The 20,796-nt window shown below is 40.5% G+C and overlaps 2 protein-coding genes across 2 annotated transcripts; both read right to left on the bottom strand.

Annotated features, from left to right (window-relative positions):
• Positions 1 to 4,157: 4,157 nt before the first annotated feature.
• Positions 4,158 to 7,852, bottom strand: LOC133950055 (gastrula zinc finger protein XlCGF57.1-like). The gene is made up of 2 exons (XM_062384221.1): positions 7,258 to 7,852; positions 4,158 to 5,621 (listed from the first exon to the last, which is right to left on the bottom strand). Exons 1-2 carry the CDS (start codon positions 7,550 to 7,552, stop codon positions 4,249 to 4,251), a joined length of 1,668 nt encoding a protein of 555 aa, XP_062240205.1. The 5' UTR covers positions 7,553 to 7,852; the 3' UTR covers positions 4,158 to 4,248.
• A 5,719-nt stretch (positions 7,853 to 13,571) lies between these two features.
• Positions 13,572 to 20,395, bottom strand: LOC133950054 (gastrula zinc finger protein XlCGF57.1-like). Its single transcript, XM_062384220.1, has 2 exons — positions 18,170 to 20,395; positions 13,572 to 16,112 (listed from the first exon to the last, which is right to left on the bottom strand). The coding sequence occupies exons 1-2, from the start codon at positions 18,462 to 18,464 to the stop codon at positions 14,530 to 14,532; spliced, it is 1,878 nt and encodes a 625-aa protein (XP_062240204.1). The 5' UTR covers positions 18,465 to 20,395; the 3' UTR covers positions 13,572 to 14,529.
• Between the last annotated feature and the right edge of the window lie 401 nt (positions 20,396 to 20,796).

Here is a 20,796-nt window from a genome sequence, read left to right as displayed (position 1 = left end):
GGGCAGTTAATATACCTAATTTGAGGGCTTAGCAATATGACCAAAAGATGATCATGATAAAAAAAATCCAGTCAGACAATCTTGATAATTATCACGATGAATGTTACATTATCTTTTCTTACAAATTTAAAGTCTGATTTGTGCTCGCAGGTTTATCTGGTGAGTTTGTGGAATCTTCTTTATGAATCTGTGTTTGTCTGCGGAACTGATGTTCAGTGTGGAAAGAAATTACTTTTTTTTTTTAGGTGAAGTTAACGGTTCGACTAATGAATTGATATTGCGTTCCTTAGAAATAACATTTTTTTTACCTGTAATCAGTGTGTGATTACAGTGTTCACAACTGAACAGAATCTGACTGTAGAACAAATCTACGAGCTTCCTGTCTCTCCGGGAATGGCTTAGCTGCAACTTAGCAACGGTGTCCCATATCCTAGCAACAATGGACTTTTTCAAACAAAACTTTATAAACCAATGATGCAGGAAAGGTGACATAAACGGTAACCAGAACCAGCCAGGAACTCGACTAATTACGTTTATTTTTATTCAATAATATGTAAACATTATTATAATATAATATATATAAGTCCTTCTTTAGGGTAAAGGTCCTATACAAGTCCACCTACTTCTCTATTTTAGTAATTTAACTTGCAATGGAGTATATTTACTTTACAGTCTTGGTACTTTTACTTATTGTTGAGTATTTCTACTTCATTGTATTAATTATTTTACTAATAATAGAATGTGACTTTGCTTTCTCTGTACTTTTACTTCAGTGAATGATCCGAGTTCTTCTTCCACAACTGGTCAAGTTTATTTCATTGCTTATACTTTAGTACATTTTAGTATTTATACTGTGCAGTAACAGTACGTTTGTTTCCTCTTCGTCCTCCAGTCTAATAGGGATCGCAGCTGGCTCGGTGCTCGGAGTCTCTGTCTTCATTCCACTCCCAACCCCCCCCCCCCCCCCCCCCCCCCCCCCTCTCCCCGCTTCATCGGACCGTTTCCCATCACCGGAGTCAACCTCCCTGGTCCCCTTCGCCGCATCCACCCACCTTCCACGTTTCCCGAATCAAGCCATTTATTTGTAGCCCCTTGCACCTCTGATTTTTTAGCCTCTTTGGTTTTCCCTTTTTGGAACTCTGTTTTGGCAAGTTATTGAATTTGATTTTCTGTTTTTGGCTCTTGTCATTTTTTGCCTTTTTGGATTCCTTGGTTTTCCTATTTTTGTGAAATAAAGAAGAATTTTTTGGCATCTAAGTCTGCGATTGGGTCCTTGCTCTGTGAAAGCCTAACAGATTCAGTCCTAATGTACGAGAAATGTTAGGATTCATAAAGAAGATAAATGATTCAGTTGCAACCTTTGCAACAAAAGCTTTATTAGGATTTATCAGCAGATATTCATATTATACATATTCATAGTTCACTGTTGAAAATAGTGTATTAACGCTTTTTATGTCCCTAGAAAATATAACTCATTGAATAAAACTAAAGATTTGTGTTTATATATCTTGTTTCCACTGATTTGATTCATGTCTAATATAGTTAATATATACATTATGTTTCCTTTTTTCATGTTATTTTAAGGTTAATGTGTGTTCCTTGCGCAGTATGTAATTGTGTTCTCACAGTTCATATGATTAAATATGTTTGTTTTAAAACAATGGTTTCTTGTTCGATTCAATGACAGTGTGTATTCCTTTATGTATTGATTGTGTTTCCAAGAATAAAAGTTAAATAAAGAAATAATGGTGCATCGCCCTCCTCCTCTTTGTTTCTGTACGAACGGAGTCTGCACTGGCTACAGTTGAATTGTCTCATCACAAGACAAATTAACCAGCTTCTCACAGTCAGACATGTGTACGTTAGAAGTGAAGTCGGAACTGGGAAATTTCAGGTCAGAATATCTGACATACAAGTCGTTTGAAACGCAGCATTACACTCACACGCACGGACAGTGAAGCAGCGCTGACAGAGGAGCCCTGGTTGACGTGGATGATGGTAAATGTCCACAGCAGTATTGTTAAATTCAGAGACAGCTGTGATGTCCCCAATCTATAAAATGTAACATTATTATTTGCATATGCTTGTGTTTGAACGGGGATCATTCGGTCAATCTGTGATACTGGACTCAGTAGATCACAGATCTATATAAGACATACCAGCTGATAAGTCATCGTCATGGGACCGAAAAATCTCCTGCTTCCATTCACATGCATCCATCTCACGCTATCATGCAAAAGTGTCACAGCAGTATATATATATATATATATATATATTAAGAGCAATCGGGCCGCTGACTTCAAACATCATTGGATCCTAACCTCCACTCTAGGATATAATTTGGCAAAAGAACTTTGAAAATGTGTAGTTTTTCTTGATACATGGATATTAAAACTATTAATGACTCTGCTCTGTAACTTCCCTGTTTAATGGAATCTGAACGTAATTTGCTGTAAATTGTTTTATATCTTTTGCAATTGATGTGTTTTATAAAGCTGTTGGTTTTAATGGTAATGATGAAGTGGATCAATAATCTGCTTGAGTTGACCACCTCATGTCTGCATCACCACTTTCCCGTCTCCAAAATGTCCTTACAAATGAAATGAGATACAGACATACTGTTGCTACTTTATTAAAGTCAAAGTGTCCTGTTTAAAACATGACACGTTCTGAGAAAATACTTTTTAAGTTTAAACTGGGGGAAGATTTAATATTTGTTTCTGACAGAGCAAAACCACATAGATCATAGAGAAGTGATTAAAAACAAACATATTTAATCATATGAACTAGTCATGAACATACATATACATATATTAAATGTAATTTGGCTGACGCCTTGTCCAAAACGACTTATAATTAGTACAGTCAACATTTTATGAGGGGTTTAGTATCTTGCCACGGACACTCAGGCATGCTGATGGGAAAGAGTGGGTTTTGAACCGGCAACCTTTTTGTTGGAGAACGAGCACCAGTATCACAGATTGACCGAATGATCAGTCCTCCTCCCACTTGGACTGATCTTCCGTAAATTCAACATTCATTTCCACTGTTACGCGGACGACACCCAGCTCTACTTACCTCCAAACCCACTTCCACCTTCCCGCCCTCCTCCCTCTGTGCCTGTTTACAGGAAATCAAATCCTGGTTTTCCTCCAATTTCCTCAAACTGAACAGTGAAAAAACGGCGGCAGTCCTCATTGGCTCCAAGCACACCCTCACCAAACAGCCCAGCTTCACCCTCACCATAGACAACTCCTTGGTTTCCCCCTCTCCTCAGGTTAAGAGCCTGGGTGTCGTCCTCGACAGCACCCTATCATTCCATACCCACATCAACAACAGTATCCGGTCTGCCTACTTCCACATCCGCAATATCAACCGCCTCCGCCCCTCACTCACTCCCAACACCACCGCAATCCTGGTTCACTCCCTTGTCACTTCCCGCCTGGATTACTGCAATTCCCTTCTCTTTGGTCTCCCACACAAACTCCTCCATAAACTTCAACTGGTACAGAATGCTGCTGCCCGTATCGTCACTAGAACACCATCCATCAGTCACATCCCCCCCGTTCTACATCAACTCCACTGGCTTCCTATTAAAAACCGCATTGACTATAAAATCCTCCTCCATACATTTAAGGCCATCCATAACCTCGCTCCTCCATACCTTTCTGCCCTCCTCCATATCAATGCCCCTACCTGGTCGCTCAGGTCTGCTTCCTCCATCAGCCTGACCGTCCCCCGAGTCCATCTGTCCACCATGGGATCTAGAGCCTTCAGCCACTCACCTCTGGAACTCCCTCCCCCCTGACATCAGAAACATTGACCCAAATTCAATCACTCTTTTTAAATCTAGCATCAAAACACACCTGTTTAGGCAGGCATATAATTTTTAATGTTCCTGTCTGCTGAAGTTGTTGTTCTGCTGCTGCTCTGCTTTGTGCATTTAAAAAAATTTAATTAACTGTATTGTTGACTGTTGTACGGGGACCTTGAGTATCTTGAAAGGCGCCTTATAAAAAGAATGTATTATTATTATTATTACTCTACCCCCTAGGCCACACCGCCACATACTGTGCAAGGAAAACATTTCAACAATAAAAAGACACAAAGACATTATGAAAACATAAAAGGACAAAGGAGGGATTCTTAATTCTCCATTTGAAACAGTTAACTATGAATTTATTATTGGGTATTTCTTCCCAATTTTCTTTGTCATTTCGACTAAATGTTTTGCCAAACTCAGAGCAACTACAGCGTTTCTCTCCCAGTATGACTCCTCATATGTCTCGTTAAATCAGAATTTCTGCAGAATCGTTTACCACACTCAGAACAACTAACAAGATTTTCTCCGGTATGAATTCTCATATGGAATTTCAGTTGGTCATTTCGACTAAATGTTTTACCACACTCAGAGCAACTACAGCATTTCTCTCCCGTATGACTCCTCATATGTCTCTTTAAATCAGGCTTTCTGCTGAATGGTTTACCACACTCAGAGCAACTAACTAGATTCTTTCCGGTATGAATGCTCATATGGAATTTCAGTTGGTCATTTCGACTAAATCTTTCACCACACTCAGAGCAACTAAACGGTTTCTCTCCCGTATGACTCCTCATATGTATATTTATACTGCCACTTTGGGTAAATCTTTGACCACACTCAGAGCAACTAAACGGTTTCTCTCCCGTATGACTCCTCATATGTATATTTCGACTATCACGTCGTTGAAATATTTTATCACACTTGGAGCAACTAAAGCCTTTCTCTCCCATATGACTCATCATATGTGTATTTAAGTTGCTCCTTTTGGTAAATCTTTCACCACACTCAGAGCAACCAAACGGTTTCTCTCCTGTATGACTCCTCATATGTATATTTAGACTGCCACTTTGGGTAAATCTTTTACCACATTCAGAGCAACTAAACGGTTTCTCTCCTGTATGACTCCTCATATGTCTCGTTAAATCAGACTTTCTGCTCAATCTTTTACCACACTCAGAGCAACTCACTAGATTCTCTCCGGTATGAATGCTCAAATGGAATTTCAGTTTGTCATTTCGACTAAATCTTTCACCACACTCAGAGCAACTATACGGTTTCTCTCCCGTATGACTCCTCATATGTATATTTCGACTGCCACGTCGTTGAAATATTTTACCACACTTGGAGCAACCAAACGATTTTTTTTCTGTCTTACATCCCATATCACTTAGAGGCTGTTTGTTATTTCTTGTATTTAAACCACAATGAGGTTCCGTGGTCTCCATCCAATCATCCTCACTTTTTTCAGTCTCAGAAGAGTCTTCAGTCTTGTCCTCAGGACCTGGTTGTAAACGTCCACCAGGACCTCCACAGTCGGCTCTGTTCTCCTTCATCTCACCCGGATGAAGCTTTGACAATTTATGTTTCTCTTCATGTTCTTCACTCTCCACAGCGACAGGAGTCAATGGGAACTTGATATCAGCCTCCTCCAGTCTTTGAAGCTGCTGTCCATCCTGATTAGTCCACGGTTCCTCCTCTTTAATGTGGGGGGGCTCTTGGTATTCCTGGTCCACAAGGGGGCCCCTATGCTGCTGCTCAGGGGGAACCTGTTCTTTATTCACCATCAGTTGCAAGAAGTCTGCAGGGAGAGTAGAGAATAATTATGTTTTTTGTTCTCCATTAGTATCAGAATACCAACATATTGTTTCCCTAATAGTGTTAATTTCGTAACTATGAAAACTATTCGTTAACGACCCTTTTCCCATGAAGACGAAGTAAGGAAAACCGATCTTTGAAAATAAAAACTGACTAAATCTATTTTAACTTTCGTTGATGAGACGAGACGAAAATGTTGAGGGTTGATTAAGTCACAATAATTGTTTAAATCATCATCATATCAGGCCGTCATGAACTACCAGGAGTGGGCAAGTGTGTGTGTGTGCTTCAAGCTCTAGCTCACTCGCTCTGAGACACAGTGAGATCAGAGCTCGTTCACGTGGAGCAGCCACTCACTGACTCACCGGCTGCTTCTTAACACTGGAAACGGTGGAAACAGTGAAAACACAGTTTCTCTGGTCTCAGCTGATCAGAGATCAGCGCCACAGCTTCTTGATTAGAGCAGAAGCTGCAGCTGGTTTGTACCAAGCTTAAGTTTCTGTGTCCGCCTCCAGTCTGACCTCCAAATATGGAGAGCACTCAAATAGCCCTTAATAGTTCTGTTTAATTTATTTCAAAGTAGGCCTACACTTGCCTGTGTATTTTCTTCTCCTCTTCATAAGCATTAGGTGTTTTCCTTTGTTGTAACAGGAAAAAAATAGCAATAAAATGTCAACAGTTTTCTTTATTGTCGTTCTATAATTTCATAAATGCAACAAACTATAGTTTATTAAAGTATAACTTTATTTAAAACTTTATTAGCTTTGTTATCAAATATGTTTTGCTCCAGACAAGTTTTATTTGGGAGAAGAGGGGGCAAAATGGCCCATTTGATAGTAAAGATTGTCGACCCCTGCTATAGACCCATGCAAGGAGGGATATCTAATGGACAACCTAAGTACTGCAAGCTAGACTATTATGCAGTTTCAGACACAACACAGGGTCCCTGGGCCAGAGAAGGGAAGAAAAGGAATTTAATGAGACTAAAGACTAAAATGCAATTAGTTTTCATAGAGGAAAACTAGACTAAAACTAAGAAGGATAAAAGTGACTAAATGTGATTAAAACTAATATGCATAACTGTTCGCTACCGATCCTTTGCTTCAATGTCACCAGACTCCTGTAGTTTGATAGTATGATATGTAGTTTGTGAGGCTACAGTAGTGTGCAAGTTAATCCTGGGTTTGAAATGCCAGAATTACAAGGTAATTTATGTTCATTGTTTCATGCTGAATAGAATGTCGATTATATGTGTAACAATTCGCCCTGTACCCAACAAGTTGCGTACGATTATCTGTATTTACACCAAACAACAACACCCTTATAAGGATGAGGAAGATCCCTTCCCTCATCCTTATAATTTGAAGGCGTCTGACCCATGAAATATGTAAATTGTATTGATACATAAAGTGCACTTAGGTGACCTTTACATATGTTAAGTGTTTTTTTATTTGCTTCCATGCATGTCGGTGTTTTTTGACAAAGGATAAGCTTAGCTACCAAACATCAGCTTAGCTCCATTGGCTAAACTAGTGGAGCTAATGTGCTCTGTGCTAGCTAATACGACACAACAGCTTAGCTCCAGTAGCTTAGCCATCGTTTCGGCTCCAGTGACTGACCTGCTCTATGCAGCCGGACTACGGGCTTCATCGCGGCATCGAGCAGCCTCCTCTGGCGGCGGATCTCCAGCTCGGACCGCTCGGACTGCTCCACTCTGTCTTCGTACTCGGCCACGGTTTCCTCAAGCACCGCGAGGATCTCCTCAGCTGCCGCCATTAGCCGCTCGGTTAGCATCCCTCTCAGCGCTGGGACTTGATCCTTTCCTCCTCCTTTCTCCACCTGCAGCAGAAAGTCTTCAGCTGCAGCGCTGATCCGCTCATGTACCGACACCCGCAGCAGCTGCACGGCGGACATGTTCTTCCTTTATGAGCACTTTGTGTCTCGGAGCGAACAAAGAGCCAGCGGGAGGAAGACAGAGACTCCGAGCTCCGAGCCAGCAGCGATTCCTTAAGACTGGAGGATGAAGAGGAAACGAACGTACCAATACTACACAGTTGAAATACTCTGTTACAAGTACTTGTTAAACAAGTACTAAAGTATAAGCAACAAAATAGACTTGACCAGTGGTGGAAGAAGAATTCGGATCATTCACTGAAGTATAAGTACAGAGACAGTAAATTAATATTCTATTATTAGTAGAAGTACTAAGACAGTGAAGTAGAAATACTCAACAATAAGTAAAAGTACCAAGACTGTAAAGTAAAAATACTCCATTGCAAGTTAAATTATTAAGATAGAGAAGTAGGGGACTTGTTTAGGACCCTTACCCTAAAGAAGGAATTATATATATTATATTACAATAATGTTAAAATATCATTGAATTAAAATAAACATAAGTATCCGAGTTCCTGGATGGTTCTGGTAACCGTTTATGTCAGAATCAGAATCAGAATTATTTTAATTGCCATGTATATTTGCACATACAGGATATTGCCTTGGTGTATGTGTGACCTTTCCTGCATCATTGGTTAATACAATTTTGTTTGAAAAAGTCCACTGTTGCTAGTCCACATTCTCGGAGAGACAGGAAGCTCAAATCATGGCAGCGGCAGCTCGTAGATTTTTAAAGGCAGTTGCAGCGATTTGAGGCAGCTGTCAGTTGTCACAGCTGTTTGGGGGCATATGCCACTGCTCCCATCCGATTTGAGGGTAACCACCGCTATTTGTGACTTATTCCCTGAGATTGATATGTATTTTAACAATGTTTAACAGCTTGTTATTGTTGTGAGCGCCTCTATAGGTATTTTTATGTAGCTATTGTGCATTTCTTTATCTGATTCAATATCTGGTCTTTTTCTGCAGATATGCAAATCACATCGCTTTTTGAATGTATTGTTTGTTTCCATTATCTGCAAAATTAGTGGAAGATGTTTTTCCTTCACTTGTCTGTAGTCAAGCTGCTGTAGGTCTAGCAACAGACACTATTTCAAGGTGTGTTAGGCCATAATGTTTTATTATACAAATACTAAGTCAATTTTACTTTCAGATCCACTGAACAGTTTCGGGGCAACGAACGCAAGACTGCAAAGGTGATGTAACCAGTTTCTGGTGCCAACAGGAAGGGTGTGACTTTCTGTGTAAGGACTTGGGTTGCAAAGGGGCAGACAATTTCCGGTAAATTTCAGTAAACGTTCCATGGGAATATTGAGCTCTGGAATTTTTGGAATTTTCAAAATAAATAAATACGTATGGAATGCAGCACAAGCTGCCTATTCAATGTCAACCCTACACTGTGCATTCTTCCATCACATGCACAGATAATTCCCAGCAGCCTGCCCACTACAGCAGGGCTATTGAGGCCTGCTGTAGTGTGCAGGACTAGTCAGGTAAGTTTCGATGATATTACTGGGGAAAATATATTAGCATGCTGATTGAGGATGGTTCATCTGTTCATCTAGCCCAGGGATGGGCAAAAGGGAGGGCCACAATGGGTTCTAAAATTTGACAGAGGGATCGAGCCAGGACCAGATGGATGGAGTGTTTTTGTGAACTAATATAGATAAAAATGAAAAATCCTTACATGAAATGATTTGGCCTTTAACAAATAGCAAAGCATTTATTTGCAATGCAGTTTAACAAAACCAGCCTTGGTAGTTGACTCTTGAATCGCAGTTTGTTAGTGAAAAAAATGTTGCTGAGTCTGTAAATTAGCTGCCAACCTCTGAGCCATAGCCGCCCATTCTTGCGTTGACTACTTTTTGCGTAGTTAGCATGCTTCGTAGCAAAGTGACGGCTGATGTTGTACTCCTTGAAAACTGGGACAGTTTCTCGGCATATCAGGCATACAGTCTCACATTACCCCGCTCTCCTCTTCCCTTGAATGCACTGATTGCAAATCGCTTTGGATAAAAGCGTCAGCTAAATTAATTGTAATGTAATGGACTATGGCCCACTGTATTGTATTTCTCAGTTTTGACACTAGGTGGCGCCACGCCCACCGCCCTAAGCTACGCGATTGAGGCGCACTGTCAACAGTCCGCTCCAGGGCAGGGGGAGTGGCGGCGTGAGTGGCCCAGACCTTCACATTTTTTTCTGTATGTGGCCCTCAGGACACCCCTGATATAATTAAAAATGTTTTTAAATATTTTTAAAACAATGGTTTCTTGTTCGTGAGATTCAGTGAGAGTGTGTATTCCTTTATGTATTGATGTATTGTGTTTTCAGTAATAAAAGTCTAAGGTAGGGGTACTCATGTAGATATGATGAGGGGCCACAAAAAAAAATTTCAGTGACTCAAGGGGCCATTTATTGGGACCGTGTACGTCCGATAACGTATCATAACATAACGTATATATAACATTTACAACATTTTATAACATAACATTTCCTTTTTATTAAAAAAAAAAAATTTCCTAAAATAAAAATATAATTTTAATTTGGGCATATATTAAAAAAAATAACTAAATAAAACCAAACATAACCCTGTTCAAGATAAAAAAAACAAAAAGCCTTCAGACAGCCCATTTTTGTGCTTTGTTTAACAAACTATTTCACATTTCTCACATGTCCCCTTTAATGGGAGAATTGGCCTCTGCTTTCTTTGGCCAATGCTTCAAACCTGGGCTGATATGGTGTGATTGCCAGGGAGACACACTGATGCACGTGCTCGTTGGTTAGGCGACTCCAGTACTGATTTTTGATGAAGTTCATTTTTGAGAATGCAGATTCACATCTGTATGTGGATCCAAACATTGTAAGGATGTGCACTGCCATCCTATTCAGCAGGGGGAAATTGGCCGCAGTTACCATTTTTGTTCACAGGGTGATGACGTCACACTGAATCTCCCTCAGTGTGATATTCTCCTGCAGGTCAATCAGCTCAGTTTGGAGTGCTGCAGCTTGGATCCAGGGGAATACCTGATTCGCCTCTGAAGTGAACTCAGTCACATTTCTGACAAGGAATGGGTTTCCAATGCACAGGAGGATTTGGTTTCCAAGAATGAAGTCATCAAATCTTGTTCTGAAGTTCTCAATCATCTTCTCCACAAATGCAATGTGTTTTTGATGAGCATCTTTTTCTTTGGTCTGCTCCAAAAGTTTGGGGAAATGGAGCAATTCCTCCTGTACATAACAATAAAAAAATAGTCATTATTATTGGCATTTCAAATTATTGTTATTAGGACAATGATTCTGATCATGAGTATGGTGATGATGATGATTGTTGTTGTTGTTATTGTTATTATTAATATTATTATTATTATTATTAGTAGTAGTAGTAGTAGTAGTAATAGTAATTAGTAGTAGTAGTATTGTTATTATTTTAAAATGGCATGACAAAAATGGCATAATAAAATAAAGATGTGTGGCAGCCAATGTTAAACAGCCTACCTGTAAGTCACCCTTGTAGAGCTCTAGTTTCCTCTAGAATGCCCGCACAGCTGATATCAGCTGACATACAGTGTTGCCATTCCCTTGGAGCTTCAGATTCAAGTCATTCATGTGAGATGTCATGTCAGTCAAAAATGCCACAGCCTCCATCTTTTCTGGATTGTGCAGGAAATCCAAGAACAGTTTTGCTTTTGCACTTTTTTGTTGTGACAGAAATAGTTGTAGTTCACTCCTAATGGCCCAAAACCGCTCCAGGACCTTGCCCTTGCTCAGCCATCTGACCTCAGTCAGGAATGACCGCAGCAAGCGATGCTGTAGTGCAGATGATGCTCTCAAGAAATTGACCAGCTTCATCATTGTGTTCATGACTTCGGTGTAGATTTCTCCAAGACTTGCACAAAGGATGGACTGGTGAATTATACAGTGGTATGAAATGAGTTGAGGGTGAAGAAGCTTCAGGCGCTGAACTAGTCCCTTCTCTCTGCTCATCATAGATGGCGCCCCATCAGTAGCCACTGACACAATTTTCTTCACATCAATTCCTTTTTCATTCAGCACTGCCATTATTGCATTGTAAATGTCTTCACCCCTCGTCTGCCCAGAAAGGCTTGCCATGCCCAGCACATCTTCAATAAACTCTCTTTTTGACTCATCAAAGTATCTCACAAATATCATCAACTGAGCTTTATCATTAGTGTCAGTGGATTCATCCACAGCAAGGGAAATGCACTCTGCATTTTTTATTCCATCACACAGCTGCTTTGCAACATCATCAGCCAGCATTTCAGTACGTCTGCATGCTGTGGTGTCAGACAGTGGGATTTGTTGAATTTTTGTTTTCATTTCATCTTTTTCTTTGCCTTCAAGCAACGTGTCCATCACGTCAATCATGCATTCTTTCACTACCTCTGAATCCGTAAATGGCTTCATGTGCTTAGCCAAAACCCACGCTACTCTAAAGGAGCACTGTGATGCCTTTTGCTGCTTTGTCACAGAAGTGTGGAGGATTCGGTTGGATGATTGATATGATGCTTTAAGAGCATTTAATTTTGTTGTTCTGATCTCGGAGTTTTGCGGAAATGTCTCTTCAAAATGCTTGTGTTTTGATTCGTAGTGTTGCTTCACATTGCTAAGTTTAATTGCCGCGACAGACTCTTGACATATTAAGCACAGAGGGCGAGTGCTGGACGGTGGTAGAAAGAACGCAAACCTTTCTGTCCACTCTGGTTGGAACTGGCGGTTTTCGCTGTCCAGTTTTCTTTTTGGGGCAAATTTGGAGCATGCCATTACGGCTCCGGTCGGTATATGTGTGATTGTCTGCCTCGAGTTTGGGAGGGCTGGAGCGGTCTGTGGGCTGGAGTGCTATCTGTTTATCGCTGCAACCCCGAGCCTTGTATTGAGATCGCGGCGTGCGGTTTCAAAACAAGAGCGCCTAGCATGATTTTTTTTTTTCAATTTTTTTTTAATAATTAGCTCGAGGGCCATTAATAGACACCCCGCGGGCCACAAAAGGCCAGCGGGCCGCTACTTGAGTATGACTGGTCTAAGGTAATGGCGTCGACGCCCACCTCCTCTTTGTTTCTGTACGAACGAAGGCTGCACTGCTTACAGTTGAATTGTCTCATCACGAGACAAATTAACCAGTTTCTCACAGTCAGACATATTTGACGTGAGGTCGGAACTGGGAAATTTCAGATCAGATATCTTACGAGTCGTCTGGAACGCAGCATTACACTCACACGCACGGACAGTGAAGCAGCGCTGACAGAGGAGCCCTGGTTGACGTGAATGATGGTAAATGTCCACAGCAATATTGTTAAATTCAGAGACAGCTGTGATGTCCCCAAACTATAAAATAAGATCATTATATTTTTATGCTTGTGTTTGAACTGGGATGGTTCGGTTCCGTCAGTCATTCTATGTTATACTCGACTCAGTAGATCACAGATCTATATAAGCCATACCAGCTGATCAGTCATAGTCATGGGAACAAAAATCTCCTGCTTCCATTCACATGCATCCATCTCGCAGCATTACACACGAGTGTCACAACAGTATATATATATATTAAGAGCAATCGGCCACTGACTACAAACATCATTGGATCCTAACCTCCGCTCTGAGATATAATTTGGAAGTAGAAGTTTGAAAATGTGTAGTTTTTCTTGATGATACACGGATATTTAAACTATTAATGACTCTGCTCTGTAACTTCTCTGTTTAATGGAATCTGAACGTAATTTGCTGTAAGCTGTTTTATATCATTTGCAATTGATGATTTGTATAAAGCTGTTGGTTTTAATGGTAATGATGAAGTGCATCAATAATCTGCTTCAGTTGACCACCTCATGTCTGCATCACCACTTTCCCGTCTCCAAAATGTCCGTACAAGTGAAATGAGATACAGACATACTGTTGCTACTTTATTAAAGTCAAAGTCTCCCGTTTAAAACATGACACGATCTGAGAAAATACTTTTTCTGTTTAAACTGGCAGAAGATTTAACATTAGTTTCTGACAGAACAAAACCACATGGATCATAGGACAGTGATTCAAAACAAACATATTTAATCATATGAACTAGTCAAGAACATACATATACATACTGTGCAGCGAAAACATTTCAAACATAAAAAGACATGAACAACATTATGAAAAGTATATAGAGGTATAAATCAAATCAGTTGAAACAAGAAATATCAACACAATTCTTTTGTGTTATTAAATGATTTATATTTTTTAGGGACATGAAAATGTTAAAAATGATTAAAAAAAGACAAAGGAGGGATTCTTGATTCTCGATTTGAAACAGTTAACTATGAATTTATTATTGGGTATTTCTTCTTCACTGTCTTCGTACTTCTACTTTTAATGGAATATGACATTACTGACTCTGTACTTTTACTTCAGTGAATGATCTGAATTCTAATTCCACCACTGGTTAAGTTTATTTTGTTGATTACACTTTGCTAGGAGAACACCCAAAACAGCCCATTTTCATATTTATCACATTTTGTGTTCCACTTCTAAATCTCAATGAATTTTCCCAAAACTTTGGAAGTCTTTTTTGTTTGTGTTTGAAAAAAAATGTAACCCCAGACGGTTTGATATGTTGAGATTACATTTTTTGCATTGCAATTTAATGCACCCAAATGTATGTATGTGTTCTTAACCAGTTCATATGATTAAATATGTTTGTTTTAAAACAATGGTTTCTTGGTAGGCGAGATTCAATGACAGTGTGTATTCCTTTATGAACTTGTAACCAGTGTTGTGCATGAAAACGTTCAAAAGAACGCGTTCATTGAACACATTCATTTTTATGAGAACGATAAACTGAAAGCAAATTTTTAGGAAATAATTAATTTGAACGGTGAACACGTTCATATTATCTGAGGTCTAGCTGAACAGAACGTTTTCCTTCTACTGAGGAGAGACGCTGTCTAAATCGAATGCTTGCACCATGTCGTTGCTCAGTACCCGTATCATTTCCGCGATGTAGCCTAACCTAAACAAACATACTCTGTGACTGTGTAAGCTCTGTGACCCCTCATATGTCTCGTTAAATCTGACTGTCTGCTGAATCGCTTACCACACTCAGAGCAACTAACTAGATACTCTCCGGTATGAATGCTCATATGAAATTTCAGATTGGCATTTCTACGATATGTTTTACCACACTCAGAGCAACTAAATGGTTTCTCTCCCGTATGACTCCTCATATGTAGATTTAGAATGCTCTTTTTGGTAAATCTTTTATCACACTCAGAGCAACTAAAGCGTTTCTCTCCCCTATGACTCCTCATATGTATATTTAGAATACACTTTCTGGTAAATCTATCACCACACACAGAGCAACTTAATTCATTCTCTCCCGTATGACTCCTCATATGATGTTTTAGGCTGTCATTTACAGTGAATCTTTTACCACACTCAGCGCAACTAAATGGCTTCTCTCCCGTATGACTCCTTATATGTATAGTTAAGTGGCCCCTTTGGGTAAATCTTTTACCACACTCGGAGCAACTAAAGCGTTTCTCTCCCGTATGACTCCTCATATGTATTTTTAGACTGTCATTTACAGTGAATCTTTTACCACACTCAGAGCAACTAAACGGCTTCTCTCCCGTATGACTCCTCATATGTTTTTTTAGATTGCCATTTACAGTGAATCTTTTACCACACTCAGAACAACTAAATGGTTTCTCTCCCGTATGACTCCTCATATGTCTTGTTAAATCAGACATTTTTCTACATCTTCTACCACACACAGAGCAACTCACTAGATTCTCTCCGGTATGAATGCTCATATGGAATTTCAGTTCTTCATTTCGACTAAATGTTATACCACACTCAGAGCAACTAAACGGCTTCTCTCCCGTATGACTCCTCATATGTTTTTTTAGACTGCCACTTACTGTGAATCTTTTACCACACTCAGAGCAACTAAACGGTTTCTCTCCCGTATGACTCCTCATATGTATTGTTAAATCAAACTTTCTGCTACATCTTTTACCACACACAGAGCAACTCACTAGATTCTCTCCGGTATGAATGCTCATATGGAATTTCAGTTCGTCATTTCGACTAAATGTTATACCACACTCAGAGCAACTAAAGGGTTTCTTTTCTGTCTTACATCCCATATCAATAAGAGGCTGTTTGTTTTTTCTTGTATTTAAACCAGACTGAGGTTCCGTGGTCTCCATCCAATCATCCTCACTGACTTCAGTCTCAGAAGAGTCTTCAGTCTTGTCCTCAGGACCTGGTTGTAAACGTCCATCAGGACCTGAGTTCCAGGCTGGTTCTGGTCCTTCACAGTCCGCTCTGTTCTTCTTGGTCTCACTCAGATGAAGCTTTGACAATTTATGTTTCTCTTCATCTTCTTCTCTCTTTACAGCGACAGGAGTCAATGTGAACTTGCTATCAGCCTCTTCCAGTCCTTGAGGCTGCTGTCCATCCTGATTAGTCCACGGTTCTTCCTTTTTATTGTGGTTGGGTTCTGGGTCCTCCTGGTCACCCAGGGGGCCCCACTGCTGCTGCTCAGGGGGAACCTCTTCTTTCCTCACCACCAGTTGCAGGAAGTCTGCAGGGAGAGTAGAGAAGTATGATTGGTTTTGTTCTCAAATAGGATCAGAATACCAACAATATTGTTTCCCTACCAGTGTTAATTTCGTTAACAATGAAAACTATTCGTTAACGACCCTTTTCTCATGAATAAGACAAAGACGTAACGAAAACGGATCTTTGAAAATAAAAACTGACTAAATCTATTATAACTTTCGTTGACGAGACGAAAATGTTGAGGGTTGACTAAGTCACAATAATTTTTTTAAACATCCTTGTATCAGGCCGTCATGAAGTACCAGGAGCAGGCGAGTGTGAGTGTGTGTGTGTCAGCTCCCAGCCGCCGCTCACTCGCTCAGAGAAAGTGAGATCAGAGCTCGTTCACGTTCACGTGAAGCAGCCACTCACAGTCACACCGGCTGCTTCTTAACAATAGAAACAGTGGAAACAGTGAAAACACAGAGTTTCTCTGGTCTCAGCTGATCAGAGCCGCAGCTTCTTGATCAGAGCAGAAGCTGCAGCTGGTTTGTACCGAACTTCAGTTTCTGTGTACGCCTCCAGTCTGACCTCCGAATATGGAGAGCACTCAAATAGCCCTACATAGTTCTGTGTTTAATTTATTTCAAAGTAGGCCTACACTTGCCTGTAGGGCTGCTCGATTAATCGAAATTTAATCGTAATTACGATTATAGGGTCAAACGGTCTCCAAACTACTATAATGGAGTTGAAACAATTATTTGGCGCGTCTCTTTTTTTCAGAAAGAGACGCACATGCGTAATTCAGTCCCTCCCCCGAAGCATTCAGCGGCCCAGCTGACTGGCACTCACTCTCAAGCAGTTGTAAAGTGAAGGAGGCGAGTTGTGTGTGTGGTGACGGCAGTAAAAAAAACAGACCATGTAGCGGCCGCGCCACGCACCGCTATTCTCAAGCGCACTCCCGCTTGACTGTTCAGACCGGACCCTCACTTCTTCGCGCCGGTCAGCCGGTCAGAGAGTTTTAGGGTTTCCATCATTAAGGGCTTGTATAACCGGGCACCGATATTCTGGTTCACGGAGGAATAAGACACGCACTCACGCAGCCGTCATCGGTGTTTACCGGAACCGGAAGTGATAACAAAGATAAAGCATCGACTTCAGAATAAGGGCACATATTAATAATCGTTTAAATAATCGTGATTATGATTATTTCCATAATCGAGCAGCCCTACTTGCCTGTGTATTTTCTTCTCCTCTTCATAAGGATTTGGTGATTTTCTTTGTTGTAACAGGTAAAACTAGCAATAAATTGTTAACAGCTTTCTTTATTGTCGTTCTATAATTTCAAAAATGCAACGAATTATAGTTTAGTATAGTATAACTTTATATAAAACTTTATTAGCTTGTTATCAAATATGTTTTGCTCCAGACAAATTTTATTTGGGGGAAGAGGGGGCAAAGTGGCTCTTTTGATAGTAAAGGTTGCCAACCCCTGCTATAGACCCATGCTAGGAGGGAAATTTAATGGACAACCTAAGTACTGCAAGCTAGATTATTATGCAGTTTCAGACACACCACAGGGGGTCCCTGGCCGGAGAAGGGAAGAAAAGGAGTTTAATGAGACTAAAACTAGACTAAAATGCAATTAGATTTCTAGACTCATTGCATTTGACTAACTCAACTTAACTAAAACTAAGAAGGATAAAAGTGACTAGATGTGACTAAAACGAATATGCATAACTGTTCGCTACCGATACGCTTCAATAAGAGAGTGGCTCTACCTGAGCCAATGTATCCAGAATCCTGTAGTATGATATGTAGTTTGAGAGGCTACAGTAGTGTGCAAGTTAATCCTGAGTTTGAAATGCCAGAATTACAAGGTCATTAATGTTACTTATGTCAGGCTAAATATAATGTAGATTACCTGTTAAATTTGCTTTCATGCATGTCGGGGTTTTTAACAATGGATAAGCTTAGCTACCAAACAGCAGCTTAGCTCCATTAGCTAAGCTAGTGCAGCTAATGTGCTCTGTGCTAGCTAATACGACACAAAGGCTTAGCTCCAGTAGCTTAGCTATCTTTCCGGCTCCAGGGACTGACCTGCTCTGTGCAGCCGGACTACGGGCTTCATCGCGGCATCGAGCAGCCTCCTCTGGCGGCGGATATCCACCTCGGACCGCTCGGACTGCTCCACTCTGTCTTCGTACTCGGCCACGGTTTCCTCAAGCACCGCGAGGATCTCCTCAGCTGCCGCCATTAGCCGCTCGGTTAGCATCCCTCTCAGCGCTGGGACTTGATTCTTTCCTCCTCCTTTCTCCACCTGCAGCAGAAAGTCTTCAGCTGCAGCGCTGATCCGCTCATGTACCGACACCCGCAGCAGCTGCACGGCGTACATGTTCCTCCTTTATGAGCACTTTGTGTCTCGGAGCGAACAAAGAGCCAGCGGGAGGAAGACAGAGACTCCGAGCTCCGAGTCAGCAGCGATCCCTGTTGGACTGCAGGACGAAGAGGAAACGAACGTACTGTTACTGCACAGTTGAAATACTCTGCTACAAGTACTCTTTAAACAACAACTAAAGTATAAATTACAAAATAAACTTGACCAGTGGTGGAAGAAGAATTCGGATCATTCACTGAGGTATAAGTACAGAGACAGTCAAGTCATATTCTATTATAAGTAAAAGCCCTAAGATAGAGAAGTAGGGGGACTTGTATAGGACCCTTACCTTAAAGGAGGAATTTTATATTTTATATTATAACAATGTTTACATTATATTGAATTAAAATAAACATAAGTAGCCGAGTTCCTGGCTGGTTCTGGTAGCCGTTTATGTGACCTTTCCTGCATCATTGGTTAATAAAGTTTTGTTTGATAAAGTCCACTGTTGCTACTCCACATTCCTGGAGAGACAGGAAGCTCCAATCGTGGCAGCGGCAGCTCGTAGATTTTTAAAGGCAGTTGCAGCGATTTGAGGCAGCTGTCAGTTGCCACAGCTGTTAGGGGACATTTGCCACTGCTCCCATCCGATTTGAGCGTAACCACCGCTATTTGTGACTTATTCCCTGAGATTGATACGTAGTTTTAACAGCTCGTTATTGTTCTGAGCGCCTCTATAGGTATTTTTATGTCGCCATTGTGCATTTCTTTATCTGATTCAATAACTGTCTCTCCTTCACTTGTTTTTAGTCTGGCTGCTTTAGGTCTCGCAGGAGAGACTATTTCAAGGTTTTTTTAGGTCATCGTGTTTTATAATACAAGTACTAAGTCAATTTTACATTCAGATCCACAGAACAGTTTCGGGGCAATTCATGCAAGACTGCCAAGGTGATGTAACCAGTTTCTGGCGCCAACGGGAAGGGTGTGACTTGCAATGACCTTTATCCAGGCATCCTTTTGAGATGTTGATAGAGAGTTGAACTGTTACAATCTGGTACACACAAATGTGGCAGGACTTGACCGTGAATTCAATGGAATATGATGCTTAATGACTAAAACTAAAACCCTGCTTTATTTTCAATGAGTTGCATAAAAAGACTGAAATATGCTTTGACTTTACTCCATTATTAACATTTATCATCACTGACACAATGTCAATACAATATACATTGCTATAAGTTAATTCTGTTATTTAGTTATTATGATCTGCATTTGCACAAACTACTCAAACATGAAATAATAAAAAGTGATTTTTTCACATTTTGAATGCCCATCTGTTGTCAAAAGCCTTTTCTTTTATGTATTTCAAGTTGTACTCTGTAACATTGGTGGAGATGTTCTTGAATTTGCAACTTGGTTAAAAAGCAATAGGTCAGTAGCTTTTTTTTGTGTACAGCTTCGTTTGTCATTTGTCCAGGATATGCTCTGATGTTTTTACACCACAGAAGTTCATAACTCATAGAAATATTTTAAAGTTGACGGAGTAACAATAAGTCTATTTTACATGTTGTTATGGATGTGAGTGTATTTAACTAAGAGTCCCTGAAGAATGCCTCTCAGATCCCATCTCATAATGAAAAACATTTGGGCAATAGTCAACTTTTGATAGTAAATAAATCTTTAAATGTTTTATATGCAATTGGAAAGTAAAGGTTTGTGTGTCTCTCGTTGCTGCCATGTAACACAAAAACAAGGAATGCATGTATTCCGCCTAGAGAGATCATACATGTAAATGGAGATCGCGCCTGGTCCTACCGTTACTAAAAACCTTTCTTTGTGGTATGTCCATCTACCGTACTTTGGTACAGTTGTAGTCAATCCATCTCTACATAGACACAGAGATCAGGCATATGGATCTGATAGATGTGGAGCTTTTCTTGATTCATTTTGAGTCCAACCCCCCCCCCCCCCCCCCCGGAGCTAAAAAAAAAGATATATATAATAAAAATAATTTTTTCTTAACCGGTATCTAAATCACAAGCAGCTTTAGTTGCTCTCCGACATCTGCCTCTAAACAGTGTCGCATCACAGGCAGCTGCCTTTCCACTCCAGTGGCAGTTCCTGTTGACAGCGGAAGTGCATCTACGAGCTACCACCGTCACAATTGGAGCTTGCGCCTACCTCCTGGAATGCCGAACATCTTTTACGCCAAAGCTAAGTTATCACAATACAAACAGCAGAGCGGGACGAGTCGAAGATGGGTTTACTGCCGATTCTGAAGAAGCAGAAGGAGCGAGAGATGTGGCTCCTGATATTGTATCCTGTCTGTAACGGGTTGTTTAGCTTAGCA

This window comes from Platichthys flesus, chromosome 24 (genome assembly GCF_949316205.1).
Source record: "Platichthys flesus chromosome 24, fPlaFle2.1, whole genome shotgun sequence".
Taxonomy (NCBI): domain Eukaryota; kingdom Metazoa; phylum Chordata; class Actinopteri; order Pleuronectiformes; family Pleuronectidae; genus Platichthys; species Platichthys flesus.
This window is presented reverse-complemented; position numbering and strand designations above follow the sequence as displayed.